Source organism: Nasonia vitripennis (genome assembly GCF_009193385.2).
Source record: "Nasonia vitripennis strain AsymCx chromosome 1 unlocalized genomic scaffold, Nvit_psr_1.1 chr1_random0007, whole genome shotgun sequence".
Lineage (NCBI taxonomy): Eukaryota > Metazoa > Arthropoda > Insecta > Hymenoptera > Pteromalidae > Nasonia > Nasonia vitripennis.
In genome coordinates this window covers 445,212-466,835 of record NW_022279594.1, presented here as the reverse complement: position 1 = coordinate 466,835, position 21,624 = coordinate 445,212, and the positions used below count along the sequence as shown (strand labels likewise).

At 36.7% G+C, this 21,624-nt stretch overlaps 1 protein-coding gene across 3 annotated transcripts in view; it reads left to right on the top strand.

The window, feature by feature from the left end:
* The window catches only part of LOC107981912 (carcinine transporter), a 535,006-nt gene that overhangs the window by 109,027 nt on the left and 404,355 nt on the right, over positions 1-21,624 (top strand). For all 3 annotated transcript variants that reach the window (XM_031932406.1, XM_031932404.1, XM_031932400.2), the window contains exon 2: positions 16,775-16,939. In XM_031932406.1, the coding sequence (XP_031788266.1) occupies positions 16,775-16,939 (165 nt within the window). The remainder of the gene's footprint in view (positions 1-16,774; positions 16,940-21,624) is intronic.

Here is a 21,624-nt window from a genome sequence, read left to right as displayed (position 1 = left end):
AGAGTGGGGCAGCCAAAGGACGAACGAAAGTGGACAAGCGCTATTGAAAGCATTCGCCCTCATTGACTTAGTCTTAGTTAACCAGGGATGTTCTTACACATTTCAAAGAGGAGCCGCAGGGTCCATCATAGATCTCACGTTTGTCAGCAGCTGCCTGATTGGCTCAGTTAGACCGTGGATGGTGAGCGATCATTACACAAACAGTGACCACCAAGCGATAAAAATGGAGATAAGAATATCAAAACAAAGATCCAACGGCAGGGCAACGACAAAAAAGTCGGCTGGAAAAGGAAGGATTATGATAAGGAGACATTCCTGCTGGCTCTAGAAGAAATACAGCTGTCTGGATCTGCGAATAATAAGGTCAAGCAGATAATGGGAAATATTATTTGAGCCTGCGACGCAACGATGCCAAGAAGAACTCCCAACAATAGACGACCGCCAGTATACTGGTGGGATAAAGAAATCGATGCGGCCCGCAAAAAGTGTCATCGAATCAGAAGACGGGAACAGCGGGCTAGGAAGAAATACTACAAGACTTGTCGTAGTAAAGAAATAGTAGACGTCCTTAATAAAGAAATGAAGAATGCTAAACGGATACTCAAGAGGAAAATCCAAGAGAATAAACGACGGTGCCTGAAAGAGTTACAGGACGAGGTTGAGCTGGACCCCAGGAGGCGACCGTACCAAGTGGTAATAAAGAAGATAAAGGGAGGTTATATCCCCCCTCTTAATCCTAGAATTGCTAGATCGTATTGTGACCACACTGTTTCCCCTTTAACTGGAAGTAACAGCTATTCTTGAATTGGATGTGAATGACAAAACCATTCCAGCAATCACCACAAAAGAATTATTGGCTGCATGCAAAAGGATTGGGAACAACAAGGCTTCAGGCCTAGATTGCATACCCAATATTGCATCGAAACAAGCTATACAGGCACGCTCCAATGTCTTTGTGGACTTGTACAACTCATGTCTTGAAGAAGGGACGTTTCCTTAGAACTGGAAAAAGTAACGCATGGTGCTGCTACCAACCATCTTTGAAAATTTACAACATTATAAAATATATTCCAAAGATTTTAAGTATAAAGTTTAAAATATACATAATCAATCAAAATAAGTGATAACGCTAAATGTAAAATTTCTTTCTAAAAATATAATTTATTCCATATTAGTACTACATTCAAATTTATATACTTTATATAATTCCTTTGTACATATTTTATAATAATTGCATGAAGAGTTTCATAAGTTTGTGGAGTTTTGTTATCATTGAATTTGAAATGTTTTTTTAAATGTCATTTTTTTATACTGACGCTAGATCTAGATTTTATACTTTATTCTTGACTCCTTGGTATATGTTTTACAATATTTAAGAGATTTGTCAAGTTTTTAAAAAGTATAAAATTTACTTTGTTCTAAAGTATAGACGTTGATTCCTTATTTACTCATCAAAATAAATCTTCCTCATTATGAATCATGATTAATGTTAACGAATATAATAAAACACACTTTAATTAAATAATGATAAAATAGGATTTATTGCTAATTCTGAATATGATGACAAAACATATACTTTAAATTACTTAGGCAAAATGGATCAAGAATGTGAATTTTGTAATGCTAAGCACTTTTTATTACACTTACCTGTTGATAAAAAACATAGCAGTTGTTGTCATAAAGGAAAAGTCATATAATAAAAGATAAATTTCAATATCCGATTTGTTTGTTGCAGTTGACTAATCGCAAATCAGAAGAAAGTAAACAATTTATGCGATCAATACGAAATTATAATAATGCTTTAGCTTTTGCCAGTTTAGGGGCTGAACTAGATATTGTTCCTGGCCATGCCCCTTTTTCGGTTTGTTGGCAAACTTATCATAATGCTTATTCATTAAACAAAAGAAAATATGATGTGTACAATTATATATAATAGACAATGAAATAGCTAATGAAATTCAGTTTTCAACTGATATAAAATACAACATAAAATTATTAAATGAAAATGACAATATCTTACGTAAAATAAATCCTTATGCTGAAGCATACAAAATGATGCGTGAAGTTGAGGAAGAAGAATTAAAATATGCTCGAAATGCCAATGAATTACCTAGAGAAGTTAAAATGTTTATTACACGGCAAAATTATTCTAATAATAAAACCATTGAACTTCGATCATGTAATGAAGTTGCCGTAGTTTTTGTAGCTGAGGAAGGAGAACCTCCATTTAATCGTGATTTTTGTATTGATTCTAAAATTCAAAACCTGAAATATTCCAATTATAAGTAAACATGTTGATCCTATGATATACCCTTAACTTTTTTCTTTCGGATAAGGAGGATGGCAGCAACCTAATTATGAAAGTGAAATCAAAAATAAAACCCAAGTTACAGCGTTGTTATATTATTCCTTTTTTTTAAATGTACGAAATGAATTTAATCCTTGTTCAAATTTAAGTAAATTAACTTAACAATTTAAAAATGCAATGACAGTTGTCCAAACATTCGGAAAACCTGATTTATTTGTTACTATGACTTGTAATCCGAAATGGATTGAAATTGTAGAAAATTTAAATGAGAATGAAAATACATTAGATAGACCTGATTTAGTAGCTCGAGTTTTTTATTTTAAAGTAGCTGCATTCTGGAATGAATATCAAAATAATTTTTCCGTAAAATTATTGTTTACATTTATGTAATTAAATTCCAAAAGCAAGGATTACTTTATATGCATGCACAACTATATTTAGATTTTGAAGATAAATTTCATAGTTCTGATCAAATTGACAATATTATTAGCGCTGAAATACCAGATGAAAGTAATTATCCTTATATTTTGTATGGTCTTTTTAAACAACATATCATACATGGACCATGTGAAGTTCAGAATAAAAACTCACCATGTATGGATAAATCAAAATTTATATGTACTAACAAGTTTCCTAAACCGTTTGCTTCATCTACTAATTACAATGTAGAAAATGGATACTCAATATATCGTCGATGTAATGATGGACGAATAATAAAGTACAGATCGAATCGTACTGCTAATAATCAATTTGTAGTCCCATATAATCCTTATTTATTGCTAACATTTAATTGTCATATTGATGTCGAGATATGCAGCACTGTAAAATCAATTAATATTTGTTTAAATATTTATATAAAGATCCTGATTCCGCTTTAGTAGGTTTTAGAAAAGAGGATAATTTAAATAATGAGTGATATTACATCTAATAATTCAAATGGGATCACTAATATTTTAAATTACAATGAAATAGAACAATATTTAGCTATGCGGTACGTATGTCCGCCCGAAGCAATCTATAGATTATTAGAATTTAAATTATACGATTAATCCCACGTAATGTATAGATTAGCGTTCTATTTAGAAAATGAACAATTTGTATATTTTATACAAGGATCTAAAATAGAATTAATAGATTGTAATGTAAATACTATATTAACAGCTTGGTTTGAATTAAATAAAATTAATTCTTCAGCACGAAATTTATTATATATTTTAATTCCCAATCGTTACGTGTTTGATGAAAAATTAAAAATTTGGACTCCACGAAAACGAATATATAAACCCATATTGAGTCGTATGTATTTTGTTAATCCTAAAAACGTGAATAATTTTACTTACGTATGTTTTTATTACATGTAAAAGGTACCACATCATTTGAGAATATACGAACTGTAGAAGGTATCGTATATTCTTCATTTTATGAAGCAGCATTAGCTTTACGTTTAATATCAGCGGATAATGAATGGGATAAATGTTTACAGGAAGCTATAAATTATCAATTCTCGAATGAATTAATTTACTTATATTCTTTTATTCCATCATCCTTGCAATGCTAAAGAACTATACAATAAATATTAGACTTATTTTTATGATCCTAAATTAAATGATGAGATTGCAGAACAAACTTGTTTAACGAAAATTGATAATATTTTAATTTTACATGGAATAACGTTACGTGATTCATTATTATCACTTTCATTCATTATATTCAAATTTTCAATTACTCTTATTATTTGCGAAACTACTCCATTAGCACCTTCATATGAATCGAACATTATTCACTCACTTAATAAGAGACAACGTGATATTTTCAATAAGGTTCAATCATCAAATTTCAGTTATACCTGTAGCTTAGACTGGTATAGCTACAAATTTGTTACATGGAGGTAAAGCAGTTCATACAACATTTAAATTACTATTAAATTTATCAGAATTATCAACAAGTAATGTAAGTCCTAATTCATATTATGAAACATTTATAAAAACAATAAAAGTATTAAAATATGCGTTTGATGCTATTGATAAATTATTTAAACATTTGCATAATTCAGTAGAACCATTTGAAGAAATAGTAGTCGTATTATCAGGAGATTTTCGTCAAATATTACCTGTTGTACGACAAGAAACTCAAGCTTAAATTCTAGAATCATGTGTCAAAAAAAAGTTCAATATGGTATAAATTTAAAATTATGAAATTAATTGATAATATTAGAGTCACAAATAATGATCAATTGTTTAAATCTTGGTTATTAAACGTAGGCGAACAATAAATTGCACAATTAAATTTGGAAAACAAAACCACGTAACTTTAATATCCAATGATATGTTATCTAGAGGAAATTTAATATATAAAATTTTCGGAAATAAGATTGATCCCAATGATAAAACATTATATCAAAAAGTGCTAGCCGTCAACTAGTCTTGTAAACAACCGTCATTGTTTTTCGCTCGGAGAACCGTCGTAAACGAGCCTCGTAGATCCGCTTGCGTTCAATCGCAAGAAGATCTACGGGGCTTACCCCCGCGATTACCATCGATGCCTCGGCCGCGACCGTCCTGGGTATGATGGTCGGTATCCGCTTTCCTGTCAATAGGACAATTTCGCTCTTATCAAGTGCTAAAGTCAATCCGTGGTTCGCCATCCACCATAGCACTCTGCTCATGATCGCGTTTAACTTCGCTTACGCGATGCCCACATTCCGTGCTGTTATAACCGCGGCCACGTCGTCGGCGTATCCAACGAGCATCACGTCCCCCGACATTTCGAGTTTCAGAAGCCCATCGTACAAGATACCCCAGAAGTCTGGCCTCAAGATCGAACCCTGCGCAATTCCGTCAGTTATAGGCCTTCTTCTGCGCCCTTCTTTCGTGTCATACTAGATAACCCGGTCCCTCAGATAATCTTCCGTAAGACGCATAATGTATCGCGGCATACCGAATGAACTTCCTCTACTTTCTTTACCGTGTCTGTTACCTCTCTAACGGCCCCTATGGTGGATCGTCCTTTTCTAAAGCTATACTGTTTATCGGAAAGGTCTCCTGCTTTGCGTACAGCACTTAGTATTCGCGGTTTAACCAGTGCTTCCTCCGTCTTTCCCATTGTGTCTAAAAGACTCAGTGGCCTATAGGAAGTATCCGTATCCGCTTCTTTTTTCGGTTTTTCAATCAGTACAAGTCTCGCTCTTTTCCACCGCGAGCTAAAAACTCTCTGCACCAGGCACTGGTTGTACATCTCCAAGAGCAGCTCAGGCCGTTGCGACGCGACGATCATGAGCATTTCCGCAGAGATGCCATCCAGTGCCGGTGCTCTGCCACTCTTAAGGGACGAAGTTGCCGCGATGAGTTCGCCTTCTGTAAAAAGAGGTATCTCGTCTGCCGGTATTTCCGCCGCTTCTGTCTGGGGTCTGATGGGATGTATGGGGAACAGCCCATCGATTACTTTTTCCATCATTTCAGCTTCCATGGGTTCCGTGCGTTTTATTTCGCCCATCTTTCGTGTAACAATCGCGTATCTATCGCCAAATGGATCTTTCTCGACGTCGTCGATGATCTTCGTCCAGCAGCGGTGCTTGCTATCTTTTATCGCGTCACTGAAAATTTTTCGCGATTCGTCCTGTCTTTTCGAAAGGTCTCCGGCTTCAGGTCTTTTCTGCATCCAGGCTCTTTGAGCCCTTCTTCTAGAGTAGACATTTTCTTTCCTAAGCTCGGCAATGTCGTCTGTCCACCAGTACACCAGTCTTCTCTGGTGGCTGGTAGACACCCTGGGCATGGTCGCATCGCAGATCTCAGTTATCAGATTAGTATTTTTCTCTACTATTGTCTCTGCTCTTTTGCGTCCGCCTAATTCGTGCGGGATCCCATTGGATGGGAGGTTCGCGCTTTGAATTAACATCGCGAGTGTCTCTCGGTTCATACGTCGGGTGTTCCATCTTGGCGCTCGACTGTGATTTTTCTCCTTGTACTGGTCTGACGGTCTTCGTTGATATCGAATAGAAGATACTGGTGGTCGCTAGCTGTATATTCTTCCGTGACGTGCCAGTCCCTTATGTTGCGGGTCGTCATTTCGCTTGCGAAGGTTACATTCGGTATTGATTCCCCAAAGCCTGTTCTACGGTAGGTAGTGGTATTACCCTCGTTCGCTACTATCAAGTTCAGCCTGGCTGCCATCTTGAGGATAGCTCTGCCTCTTGGCTTCGTCGTTGGCATGCCCCATTCTGTGGCCCTTCCGTTGAAGTCGCCCCCGATCATGATTTCTCCGGGGACCTCTCTAATAGTGTCCTCCAATACCCCTAGTTTCCTTGTAAAGTCGGCGTTTAGGCGTAAGTCGGTAGTTAGGTTCGGTGACAGATATACACTGAAGAATGTTATGCGACCCATCCTTCCCCTTACGTAGTCTTCTCCCGTACCCGTATTGTCCAACCCGCGCCCGGGCACCCAATTGGCTGCGGTTTTTTCGCCATTTGACACCCAAAAGGGTGGGTCTAGGTTCTTGTATTGTTCGCTGATCAATAGGACATCCACTTTCTGCTCCCTCACGTGTTGGGTTAGCAGATCATGTGCGAGCCTACTTCTGTGCAGGTTTCCTTGGAGTATCCTCTCCATTATCTTTGGATCTTGCTTGCGTTTAGGGCCGTCCGGAAGACTGCGCACGCTCCGGTGCCTGGAGTGTGCATCGTCCTATCCTCAGGCGTCTTGTCGTATTTACAAAGAAAACACTTTACCTGTTGGGTCGGCACATTGCATGCCGCCGCTCTATGTCCACCCGCACCATACTTCCAACAGCTAGTGCTCCTGTCAGGCCCTTTGCATTTGGCTTTCACGTGCTAGTAGCCAAGGCAACGGTAGCATCGCGTGACGCTTGCTCGCACCCGCACTCGGCAATTTACCCAGCCGATGCGAATCTTTCCCTTTTTGAGCAGTGCGGCGGCCTTGGTCTGGTCCAATTCGACCAGCGCCATCCTCTGCTCTCTCGTGTTTGGCTCAAACAGATGGACTTTGGCATCTTCTTTGCCGCAGCCTATTGCGGCTGTGATAGCACTGTTGACCTCTTCCTTCGTCGTAAGTCCATCGATGTCTCTGATCTCTAGTATAGTCTTGGAGATCTTGTCCTTAATTGTGCCTGCTTGTCCGATTGGCTCTTGGATGGCCTTTTGAAATGACTTCATTTCGTCAATGCTTTTGCCCACCCCGACCATAACGCCGCCTTCTCTTGTTTTGCGAACAAACTTAACCACCGTGTTTAGCTCTTCCGGCTTTACCTGTGGTCTTGCCACTCTCCGGTTTTATCAGAATGGCGTCCGTCCTCTGACATGGAGCCTTCTCTTCTCTCTTCTTTGGTTGGATCTGCTCCGGCTTTACCTTCTGTTTCTTTTTAGCCTTCCCCGCCTCCGTCAGATGATGCCCGTACCCTCTTCTTTGATTTTACCGTTTTTTGAGGCTTTGTATTGTCCTCACTAGATTGTTTGGGGGACTGCCTCTTCGCGACCTCTTCCATCTGGTCAAGAAGCGTGAAAGCTTCGATCATCATGGATTCTATTAAGCCTTTTTTGATCTTGAGATTCATGCCCTTTTGCTTTTCCAGGGTTTTGGCCATTTCCCTGGCCGTTTCACGGTCCTCCCGTAGCTTGTCTCGCAGGCTGGCGTGGGCTTGTAGACAATCCCTTATGGTCTGGCTCTCTTCTCCTACCGCTGCGTTCTTGTCATACCGGTAGCACTCATGGCGCTGCCTATACTGGTACTGCTGCTTGATTTGTGGATTGGACATCCACCGTCTTGTGTTGTTGGCACCCTTAAGGTTTCAACTTCCAGGTTCTACTGTGGGCTTTCCCCGAGTTCGTTTGCGGTTCCCATATTATAAGCATTTTTCTTCATTCTGGCATGTGTCCGACCCCCTGGATCCCCCCGTCTATGGGGGCAGCTGACATTGCCCCAACACATGAATGTAGGCGGTGACAGACTGGGTACATCATGTCAGGGTATAGCACGCGCTATCGCACAAGCCCACCTCCACTATCTCGAGCCTCCCACCCCGAACACAGGTGCTCGGCTCTCTGGAGAGTTTCCGGCGGATGTCACACAATAACACGCACTCGCTCGAGCCGGTTCACCGAAACTAGCTAGGTAACCGGCCTCCCGTCTTGCTGTCAGCGGGAGCCAAAGATGGTTCGGGTCACTTCGGCACGCAACCGTAGTTCTTGAAGAGACCGTTAGATCGCCTCTCCATCCAGGATCTCCCTTTGGCAGCCCACGAGTCGCACCGCACAGCAAACGGGGCGGCCTAATTTGGTCCACGGAGCATATTTTATTTCTGCTCTACCCTCCGAGTTGTGTGCCTCGGCGAGCACTCCCCCATCCGCCAATCGGGGGACGCGCCACATACGGGGTGTCAGGCTTCCCCGCGTGGCAAAAAGGAATATTAGCACTGACAAATATTAATGTTTTCAAAATTAACGACGAAATATTAGATCAATTGGAAGGAGAAAGTCATACATATTTAAGTATTGATTCGGTAACGAAATAGACTTCCTCCTCACAAATTAACATTAAAAAATGATGCAATTATAATTTTATTGAGAAAGGCTATAGCCGGGTTACTATGGTGAAATGGCCCCCTTGGAAAATGTATATATGTTATATACCATTCGATGGGGGATAAAAAAAAACTCCCATAGCCAAATTTTTAGCTCTCTGCCTAGTGCGCATGCGCAGTAACGTCGATAAACGTGTTTTTTTGATTTTATTTTTTTCTGAAGTCCCTATAGGATAAAAATTTTTTTAAAAATTCACATTGGTGTATTTTTATGTCCTGAATAACTGCAATTTTTTTGGGATTACATAACCTCAAATATCGGATCTAAAAAAATTATTAAAGTTTTCAATCGATATTTTGACCCCCTTGTTTTTGAGGTTCAACTTTTTAAGTAGACTTTTTTTGTGTACTTTTTCCCGTTCTTTACGATGGCACTAACGTTTTTTCCTTAAAAATGGTGGCACAACTCGATTTGAGCCAAAAACTGATTTTTTTGCCATTTTTTCACGTTTTTAGCTGGTTATGTTACAATTTAGTTACTAAAGTGACTCCTTTTGAGTAGTTTTGCATATCTTCCCATGAAAACATAATCAAATGAAATATTTTGTTCGCTCCAAGCCGTATTTTTTATATTATCTTACGTTTTCAATGATGGTCTTATCAGAATTGTGATATCACCTTATTATAAAACTGATGGCTAATGTTATGTTCTTTTTAAACGTTCTGTGATTGGTCGAAAGTATTGTCTCTGTCGCACTTTTTTGTTTATTGTTTATTTTTATTTATAATAAAAGGTTATGCTTGGCCGCGCGGTTGACGCGGCGGCTGCAATGCAGACGATCTGCGTAGTGAATGGTCAATCATAAAATTAAGAATTATCAGGAGCATAAACAAATAAAGTATTTTGATTTCTTAATTAATTAAACGATGCGCAAACCAATGGCCAACATTGTTTTTTTCAAAACTAATTTTTTTTTCTTACAATTGTCTATATAAGGGAGAAAGTACAATACGTCCCGTCCCGTCCCGTACCGACCCCGGGACATACCGTCTGAAATAAGTCACTTTTATATTATTGGCTAATTCTGTTCGATAACCCAATCGACGGTACAGAATTAGCCAATCCCGTAAAAACAGCTTATTTCAGACGGTATGTCCCGAGGTCGGTACGGGACGACGGACTCAATTGTACTTTCTCCATAATATACTAATACAAGTGAATGGTGAAAACGCTGTTAGTATAAGTTTATAACTTTTAAAGTAAATTAAAATCTAGCAAATAAAAATTGTTTCGATTTTTCTTTTTACTATTTCGGCTTTTGACTGATAATTGATAGCAATACTAGAAAAAATAATAAAGTAGTTAAGTATTTATTTTCAAATACATTGGAGTTAGTTGGAACCGAAGGCTGACGCGGCTACTTTAAATCTTTCTGCTGTTTACTTCAAAACTAACAATCTTGTATATTTAAAGTGAGTACTATATATTTTACATATCTTTTAAAAAAATGAAGATTTAACAAAGTTTTTCAAAAGTTTTGACATCACAGATTATATGCTTTGATATTAGGGTTATATGTATTTCTAATACATATTACACAATAAATTAATATTTTGTTAAATAACTTCTTTAAAATCAAAACCTATTATTAATATCTAAAATGTTATTTTTATGCCGACACTTTGAGTTTTGAAAAAAATACTGTAACCAACCTACTGATAAATAAAAAATCTCCCATGTATTTATAATAAATACACTTGTATTTTACCGGTATATGCAGAGTAAGACTTATTAATGGGTAGAAAAATAAAATTTTTATTATAAATTCTGTAGTATTAAGAGTAATTGTATCAAAAATAATGACAGATAATATAGTAATATAATAATATGATATAATAATATAATAATATAATATAATAATATAATAATGTAATAATAATAACAGATAATTATTAGACCTTTTTATACGCTAAATAAGAAAAACATGTGTACGTTATTAAATTCTTGCATAAAATCAAAAGTTTAAACCAACATTAAATTATAAACTGTTTTAGTACTCGCATAAAGATCCGATCTTATCCTAAAACAAAAATAGCAATCAGATTTTAAATCAATAAGCTAACAAAAAAGTAATTAATAAAAATGAATTTTCAATCCTATAGATATAGATATACGTACAATGCATGTAAGGGGAACGAGTCTTTATCTATTTAACTTAACCAATTTAGGCTAATCACATAAAGTAAAATGAGAAATTAGTTAAACATAAAGTTGTTGAAACTATTAACTAAATAAAATTAAGAAGGAAAAACATTTGAATAAAATATGACAATAAACTTTTGCTAGAAACGGATTTGACGATTGATGAGTTGCATGTTTTGATGTAATGCGGTATATTAATTATACAAGTATGATTAAATTGATAAAATATAGAAAGTCTTGAACAATAATTAATTTGTTTATGTATAAAATACTGTCAAATTAATAAAAAATGCACATAAATATCTGCATATGACTATATATGATGTGATTTTTACTATAGTTAATTATTATGAGATGAGAAAAAATATTTGGTTTTACATAAAAACAATACATGAGAAATAATAAAAATGAAAAATAGAACTAATAGGATGCGAACTTATTAATTGTCAATTAACTTTTAAGTTAAAAAAATGTAAAATGAATAAAGTAAACACAAGCTAACCTATGCTTTAAACACATACGTATATGAAACATCATTAAAAACAACATTATTTATTTATTTTAAAATACACTATTATTCATGTCTAGATACAAGAACATATTTTTACAAAAAAACAAATTGAATATAATAATTTCATAGGTTTGTTGATTTTATAAAATCACTAGGTGCAAGCACTTCAATACAGTTATTATGACAAAAAAAAATTATTTGCTTAAAAAACTTATAAATGAAATACAACTTATTTCACTTTTACTAGGCAATATTATTTTTTTACTTTTCATGTAAAGCTACTGAGAAAACTGGATTATACAAGAACTTAGATTATAATATTTTTGTAATATTTATTATTCATTCTAGTTTTTAATTTAAAAAAAGGCAAACAATTTTTTTAGATTTTTAAAAACTAACTAACAGCATTTTTAAATGTATTGTAAAATATTTATATTTTATTATTTCAGAAGTGATCTTCTTGTCTAATGGTTAAATAAATATGGTATCTAATAGTAATGAAGAGTCAGATAACATCAGGAAACGCGATGATCGAAGATGTGCCATGTGTAATATTTATATTAGAAAATCAATTGGTCGAGAAAAGGAAATCGAATCTGAAGTTGAAATCGAATATGCTAAACAATTATCAAATAAAGATATTTACATCCATGATGTAATTTGTGATTCATGTAGAAAGCGATTAGCCAAATACATATCAAGCTCTAAACCTAAAAAGGTTAATGTTCCAGCAACTGCTTCGTCTCAAGATTCAAATGTTTCTGAATCATTTTCTCAGCTAACTGTCACTTCATCATCTCAGGATAGTACACAATCATCTGTATACACAATAAAGGAACAAAAAGTACGAGCAACCACGGAATTACTTATTCAAAGGACGATTGCGACACATAAATATTGCTTTGTTTGTGGGTACCAAAAACAGACTAATAATATATTAGTTCCTTTAGAGGCCCGAATTCAAGTTTATAGTAAAATGAATGTTTTTATTCCACATGGCAATAGATGCTGTTGCACACATTTAATTAAAAAAAGATTTTATGAAGATGAACTAAATAAAATTAATATTTTTTCCACTACAAGTACGGTATATATTGATGAATTACTACAATTTTTGAGTCAATTATCAATGAAAGCAGACGAAACTTTATTAGATACAGTAGCTGAATTTTCCATGCCTGAAAAAAAATTGAAAGTTTTTACGGGATTAACGTGGGAAAATATTAATTATCTTAAAGATCAACTCACTTCTCTGAAGAATTCCTGTGTAAGGACAGCGACACAAGCCATTGTCGTATTTTTATTCAAAATGCGCTCTGGGAATTCTAACTCGCTCATCTCTACAATATTTGACATTGAAAGCGAACAACAAGTATCTCGTTTTTGTCAATCAGTATTATTATCTTTCGAAAAAGATTTACTACCAAAACACTTTGGATTAGAAAATGTAGACAGAAATGAATTGATTGAAAATCAAACTTCTAATATGGCAAAGAAATTACATCCTGGTAAACAACTTATTTTGATTGCTGATGGTACTTATATAAGGCATGAAAAAAGCTCTAATAACGAGTACCAAAGAAAATCTTATTCAGGCCAAAAAAAAGTTCCTCTGACTAAACCATTTACTATATGTACTACTAATGGTTATGTTGTTGACCAGTTAGGTCCATATCTTGCAAATAAAAATGATGCTACAATACTGATTGAAATATTGGAAGAGAAGCAGAATATTTTACAGAAACTTCTTCGCCAAGGGGACATTTTTATACTGGATAGAGGTTTCAGGGACATTAAACAAAAATTAGAAAATATGCGTTATATTGTTTTGATGCCTGCACTCAAAGGTTCAAAATCTCAACTTTCTACGCAAGAATCAAATGAAACAATATTCACGACAAAACTGCGATGGGTTGTTGAAGCAGTGCACGGAGTTCAAAAGAAAAAATATAGGTTATTAGATCACAAACTTGATAATAAAATGGTGAAAAATACTGGATTTTATTGTAAAATTTCTTGCTACTTAAATAACTTGTTTGGCAAACGCCTAGATTCTGATGAAGACATGCAAGATGAAATATTTAGTGCTATGCAATCTAGAAAAAATGTTGAAAATACATTAGCAGTTTTAGTAGCAGACAAAAGATGGAGTCGTCGGAAACTACCATTTAAAATAATAACTTCGGATGATTTACCAGACTTTCCTGAATTAACAATAAAAGATTTGAAAATTCTGTTTACAGGAACATATCAGCTTAAACAGACAATATCTTACTTAGCGGAAATGCTTGACGCAGATAATAATTTGAAGATTGGATATTCAAAAGAGACTAACAATATTCTCAAACTTGAAGTTCAATCCAGGCATATTAACAGAAAACAATACAAATGTTTCGTTGAGTATAAACCAAATGGTATTGGTTATTCTAGCATCTTAAGACACTGTTGTGATTGTGCTAACGGTAACCGTACTATAGGATGTTGTGCGCATATTGCTGCCATAATCTATTATCTTTCACATGGAAGATATTTATCAAAAATCATACGACCAGCTGAAATTCTGTCTAAAATGTTTCTTAATGATCAAATTGAAGTGTGTATTGATGAAGATAGTGACAATGATGAGTGAATCATTTTTTCTATTGTGAACATTCGTTATTTTTAAAAAGCTACTTGTATACGTTCCATAATTTATTTTAAATAGCCTATGAAGATAATAAATTATACTTTGTACGAATTGAACATACTTAACTTCAATTCCTTTTTACCTGATAATTATTACTGTCAATAGATTTTGAATAATCAATTAAGTAGAGGCAGATAAGCCAAATATGGCCTTTTTAAGACCACAAGACGCCAAAAGTACCCTCAAACGATGGATTTCAAGGCTATGTTTAGCTAAAAACAGGCTTTTTTGCGTGAAAACCCTTGCATTATGACATTTTTAGGTTAGTTTTGGGTTACATGGTACCAAAAATGGCCTTTTTCGGCGTTAAATCACTCAAATGAGGGCATTTTTAGGTTAAAGAGAAAAGCAGACACTGACAGCGGCGATATTCTTTTTATATATAGAGAGAAACCCTTTATTACCTCAAATTCTGATAAGGCCATCATTGAAAACGTAAGATAATATAAAAAATACGGCTTGGAGCGAACAAAATATTTCATTTGATTATGTTTTCATGGGAAGATATGCAAAACTACTCAAAAGGAGTCACTTTAGTAACTAAATTGTAACTTAACCAGCTAAAAACGTGAAAAAATGGCAAAAAAATCAGTTTTTGGCTCAAATCGAGTTGTGCCACCATTTTTAAGGAAAAAACGTTAGTGCCATCGTAAAGAACGGGAAAAAGTACACAAAAAAAGTCTACTTAAAAAGTTGCACCTCAAAAACAAGGGGGTCAAAATATCGATTGAAAACTTTAATAATTTTTTTAGATCCGATATTTGAGGTTATGTAATCCCAAAAAAATTGCAGTTATTCATGACATAAAAATACACCAATGTGAATTTTTAAAAAAATTTTTATCCTATAGGGACTTCAGAAAAAAATAAAATCAAAAAAACACGTTTATCGACGTTACTGCGCATGCGCACTAGGCAGAGAGCTAAAAATTTGGCTATGGGAGTTTTTTTTTATCCCCCATCGAATGGTATATAACATATATACATTTTCCAAGGGGGCCATTTCACCATAGTAACCCGGCTATAGCCTTTAAGCAAATTAATATTATGTAGATGTAGATATTTATATTCTATATAAGCTTATGTATGAGATCACACACAGAGATTTATTTCTCTCAATGGATTTTAACTATATAAATTTTTTTGGGACAATTAATACAATACAATACAATACGTATGTTCGTGATATTATTGTGTACATTTGTAAATTTTTACTAGAGCAGTGTCAAAGCATTATGAAAATTTTTAAAGAAATACTTTATAGCTTTTCTTGTACTTTATATTTCTATGTTTATATGACAGTCTATCAATAGTCACAAATAAGGGTTATACAGTATGAAACGGTTCACAAAGGGTTAGTAAGAGACCACGTGAGATTCATGAATTGGGGCTAGTAAGGAGGGGTGAAACATACTGGAAGAACTATGGCGGACCTGGGACTATTCCGCATCCGTCAGTTAAGTGGACGCAATCCTCGCCCATCCTCTGGAGTGGGAGATCCACTACAGGAAAGCTGCTCGTGTGTATCGGAAGATGAGTAGAGGAGATGTACAACACACATGCTTCACACATTTAGGTAAACTACGCAGCTTCAGACTGATATATGAGGATCTACCATCTCACTATAAGTCTGTAACCAGATAGCCCTATCAAGAACAGGAATCTGCTCACCTGATTTTTTGGAGTACTGATGGAGGAGAGGAGTGGATAAACATACTGAGTGACAATTTAAGAATAAACGATATCTTTAATTGTTATTAAAGAAATTATCCATTCTTAAATTTGTCACTCGATATTATCACATGGGTTTAATGTAATCTTTGATTTATTTATTCAATTTACCTTACAATAATATCTGGTTCTTTGAATCTACGGGAGGAGGAAGTTGACTACGATAAATGTTCATCGTAGTTCATTTTTGTATCTAGAGTTATTTTTAGATATTTTGCCGATGATTTCGTATTTATAGACTCACTAGCTACCTTCATTGGTATGATGGTAGGTATCGGCTTTCCTGTCAAAAGCACAATTCTGGTCTTATTAAGCGCTTAAGTTAGTCCGTATTTTATCCTAGTATTCTACTTACATTTGCATTCAATTTTTTTTTTGCGATGGCCACGTTCCGTGTCGTTATAACCGCGGCCACGTCGTCCACATATCAAACAGGTATCACGCCTGCTAGCGTTTCAAGTTCTTGAAGTTCATTGTACAAGATATCCCAGAAGTCTGCAGTTATAGGTCTTTTTTGCGCCTTTGTTTCGTGTCATACTCGATAGCCCAGTCCCCCAGGTAATCTTTTGTAAGACACGTAATATATCGCAGAATACCGAATGATTCTACGTCATCAAGTATGTCGTTCCATCTTGTTAAGTTAAACGCATTTTTCACGTCTAGTGTACTCAGAACTACGATGTCTCTAATCGCGTGTCTAGCCTCTTCCACCTTCTTTACCGCGTCTGTTAGTACCTCTTTAATTACAAAGTTTAATAAGGGCTAAGACACCATAATTTTTATTGATAAGAATGTTGTTTTATAGGCACTAGAAAATCCTGAACTTGATAGTCGATTCTTGGAAACGCAGAAAGTAAGTAAGTCGTCAAGTCCTAGAGGAGTGGATGTAAAGAAGGTCAATGATAGCAAAGATAATACGGTCATACTTAGCAATCAACATGTCTCTGCTACACAAATAAGCGCTGATAAAGTATGTATACATTTTTTATATAATATATCCAAAATAAAGCATCGGATTCTTGTTAAACGGTTGCGTGTGCTTGAAATTATGAAAAATGGAAATAGTATATTTCGATACAAGTGAGAAAAAGTTGATTTTACGCGCGTGTGAGGTTTTTTGCCTAAGCGAAGCAAAAGTAGTGAAGAGGATAATTGTTACGGTTAATTGTTATTTTGACCTATACATATGTATACCGATGAATGTGAGTAAAATGGCCGAATGCATGATTATTCCTTTAGTGTAAAATCCTTTTTGTATTGTTTACAAGAGTATATATGCACAGCTGTTTACATGCGTCTAGCAGAACGCACTGCAGAAGAGCGACTCTCGCGCTACGGACTATAGAAATTTATTTTCTACGCGCCGTGGTCTGAAGTTAGCCATTCGGTGCAACTTTCTGCACTTCCGGTTGCCATCCCTGATCCAGCGGCAGTGGAGGTGAAGGGAAAGGCGCCATATATTCTTAGGTCCACCGCGCCTGACGCGGCGGAGGAAAAGTAACAAACGGCGACTGTCGAATTTGCACATCCACACCTCGCGGTAGTTTCAACCAACGCCAAATAACTATTCGGGCATATTATTGGACTAAAAAGAATATTTAAACAACAACATAAATGTAAAAGAATTAGAATCTAAAACTTTTGAAAACTCATGATTAAAAACTTTAATTTTTAAACGGATTATGGTTAAACTGACACAAACAAGTTAAGCTTAAGCTTAAACAAAGCTAAATTAAACTAATAAGCCACCCCAGCCTCCCGATAAACATATGCTACTCTCAGTTTTCATATGCCAACGACGATCGTGGCGGCGCGGTCTACGTTGTTGCTTGGTATTCTTATGCACTCGGGTTCGAGTCCAAGTCTCAGCAAATCTTTTTTTTTTCTACTTGCTGATAAAATATATAGTATACAATAATAACGCAATATGCCATTCTACTTCTGCAATTATATTTCAATTTAGGTAAGTATACGGTACAGAGGGCACCTGCATTGTATAACAACCATTATTTATAGTTTTTTAGGTAAAGAAAAATACAATTTTAAATAAATTTAAATTATCTTATTAGTACGATAACGTTTTATTAATTACATTGATATTATAAAAAATTATTAATTTGTATACCTAAAATTCAAGTTTCATTGTATACTTTGTTTTTATAAACGATTAAGAAGTAAATTATACCTATATTTATTGCAGGCCCACCATATACTTACTTAAATTGAAATATAATTGCAGAAGAAGAATGACATATTGCGTTATTATTGTACACTGTATATTTTATCAGCAAGTAGAAAAAAAAGATTTGCTGAAACTCGGATGGAGAAAAACTGAAAGTAGCATATGTTTAACGGGAGGCTGGGGTGGCTTTTTAGTTTAATTTAATTTTGTTTAAGCTCAAGCTTAATTTTTCGTTTTAATGTAATTATGAAAACGTTATCGTACTAATAAAATAATGTAAATTTATTTAAAATTGTATTTTTTCGTTACCCATAAAACTATAAATAATTGTAGTTACACATTGCACGTCCCCTACGTACTAAAAGAATAATAATATATATTTCTTATTGTTTTTACGCATTATAAACATTTTATAAGCAAATAAAAAAAAAGAAAAAAATTTGCCGAACCTCGGACTCGAACTCGAGTGCATATAAATACCAAGCAACAACGTAGACCGCGCCGCCACGATCGTCGTTGGTGTATGAAAACTGAAAGTAGCATATGTTTATCGGGACGCTGGGGTGGCTTGTTAGTTTAATGTAGCTTTGTTTAAGCTTAAGCTTAACGTGTTTGTGTCGGTTTAACCATAATCCGTCTAAAAAATTAAAGTTTTTAATTATGAGGGTTGATTTCATAAAGACGATCATGGCCACTGACATTAAGGGCTTAGAGTTTAGTCTGTAATAGAGTTTATCGGTGATTGTTTATAAATGTATCATTGTTTATGAATCATAGTCACCGCGTAAGCCCTAATCCTTGACAGTTACCGCCGCTTATGTTATTTCTCCTCTATGTTCTGCCGCGCCGCGATGTGATTGTGTACTCTCTACTTCCCTCTTCGCCGCTGCTGCTGGTGGGGAAGCTAGTTGCGTACGGCCGCCCCTACTTCTCCTCCGCTGCTTCTAGATGCGTATAGTTCGAAGCGAAAACCGCAGGGTGGCGCTAGCTTACGACTGCATATCGCACGGCACGCTTTCGCCCATGCTCATCGGCAATCTCTCCTCTAATCTCTGCAGATACATACACAGAATGTCTACATAATGTCACTTGGAATCCTCCCGTATCGTCTACAGAAGGAGAGTTATTTTTTTATTTTAACCGATGGAATATTACAAAGTGTACATTAGAATAGATATACTCATAAACCTTGCAAGGTAAATACAGTTACCTGTTTATAAGTTGATCTTACATAGTATGCAATAAAAATTGAAAAAAAAAAACGCTGCCAGTTATTTAGCACGTAGCTTCCTTCAACATTATGAATTGCTATAATATTAAAATTGTTTTTACTCTATACATAACCACATACAGTTTTTGTACTTTTCTGTTTGATGGATAAAATTATTTAACACGTGCTACACATAAATAGGCAAGTAGGAACAATTTTTAGTTATCGTGTAACGCAGAAAAGAGTATTTTTTCAGTATTTGATCTACTTTTTAAGATCAAAATAATGAAATCAAAATAATTTGTATAATTCTCTCTCTCTCTCTCTCTCTCTCCGAAACACCCCGTGACTCCGACTACGGCTCACCTCTCACCGCACCACTTTCCGACTCTGGCAAACGGCCTCTTTCTCCTCCCCCGCCTTCGACCTCCCAGGCGTCGAAGTACACCAAGCGCGGGACGGACACCACTCCGGAATCTTCAGCTGTCCCCGCAAGCATGCCGGGAAAAGGCTACTAAGGTGACATGGCGCCCAGCTGGTTCAGGCAGTTTCACGTGGAGTTTCGCCAGTACAAGGAAGCCAAAAAGGTGGCTCTGAATTACTTGAGCAAGCGCGTCACTGTTAAGGGGCTCAGTGCCGACATTGCATTCGTGCGAATGGAGGTCACTGCTGTAGTTAAAATTGCGCTCCTGCAGGATCCGTGCGAGGTTGTCATAACCAGCCTCCCTTTGACCAGTGGTCTCTCAGACCGAGACATAACACGCATAGATCGCGTGTTTTCTGCGATCAACCTCCCGGATATTACGAACTTTATACTTGGATATCGCGACTGGCTCCCCAGAGGACGGCCAGAGAGCGCTAGTACGTTGGCTGCAGCGCAGGACGCCGAGAACACACGCGCAATCGTCGCGTAATTCACTTTAAGGGATATCAGAGACTCCGTAATAGCGAAGGTACCTGGACTGGATAAACTAACCTCTCAAGCTCTTATTGGCGCTGGGGGCAAAAGGAAAATTTATCTGTAGTTCGAAACTTAATCACCTCTCAAGATGATCTCGCTGCTTTTCCGCCGCGAGAAAATCAGGAATGACGCTCAGTGCCCCGACGGACCAGGATGGAGAGGCGCGAGTCCCTTTTCATCGGGCACATCAACGTAAACCGGCTAGCCTCCCACTTCTCGACAATCGAAGAGCGATGCGTAAATTCACGCCCCGACATCCTTGCCGTCACCGAGACTTTTCTTTCACCGGACGAACTAGACCATGACCTATCACTGGACGGCTACAACTTTTTCATAGTCGTTCGAGAAGGCCAAGAAGGAGTAGGTGTGGGTTTCAACGCGCGCGACTACTTCAAAGTCAAGATACTCGCGCACTCAGAGAGAAACATCCCTAAATTTATTGTATCTGAATTAATATATGAGCATACAAAATTACTCCTTGCAGTTGTGTATCGCAGGTCAAACGCGGCCTTTCCCACGTACTTCTTTGACTACCTTGCTCCTCTCCTACCAAACTACTCGAATACTATTATAACTGGAGATTTCAATACAAATATGTGCGTGCAAAACGCCGCATCTCATAAACTTCAGGCTTTTGACTCGCTCTCGCTCTGCCTGGTGCCGTTGGAGCCCACTCACCATGTTTTTTTGGTGCGACCGTCCTTCTACTCACACGTGGCTGGATCTCGTTGTGGTCAACGACGAAGCCTCTGTCCTCGAGCTGACAAAGTCGGTAGCCCTGTTCATTACTGGACATGACCTCATCGAGCTTCATCTCCGCTGCGCCAAGCCATCCTCCCATTAAAAAGTGATCATGTCTTGCTGTCTAAAACGCGTTAACGCAGCCACGATCTCGGAAGCTATCAGCAACAGCTTTGCGCGGCTCTCAATTCCCTCGCCGCTCGGCGAGACCACCTTTCTCACCGTCTTGCCGCTTACGGCAGACATTTCGCTAGGACCTTGCCCAGCCAACACAGACCAGCATCAACGGCATCTTGCATCCGCGCTGATCGCTGCCTACGATGCCGTAGCACCCCTACGCAGGATCACGCTCTCAACAAAGAGAAAACCATGGGTCTCTCCAAGTTATTCGCGCGTTAATGTCGCAACGCGACTCCGCTTTCAAGACCGCAAGTTCTTCGAGCCTCACCACGGACATCGATAAATTTAAGCATTTACGTTCTGCAGTCTCAAATCAGATTGACACTGCAAAAAATAAATATCCCGCCGAGAAACTTGCCGATGCCCCGAACGACGAGTCAA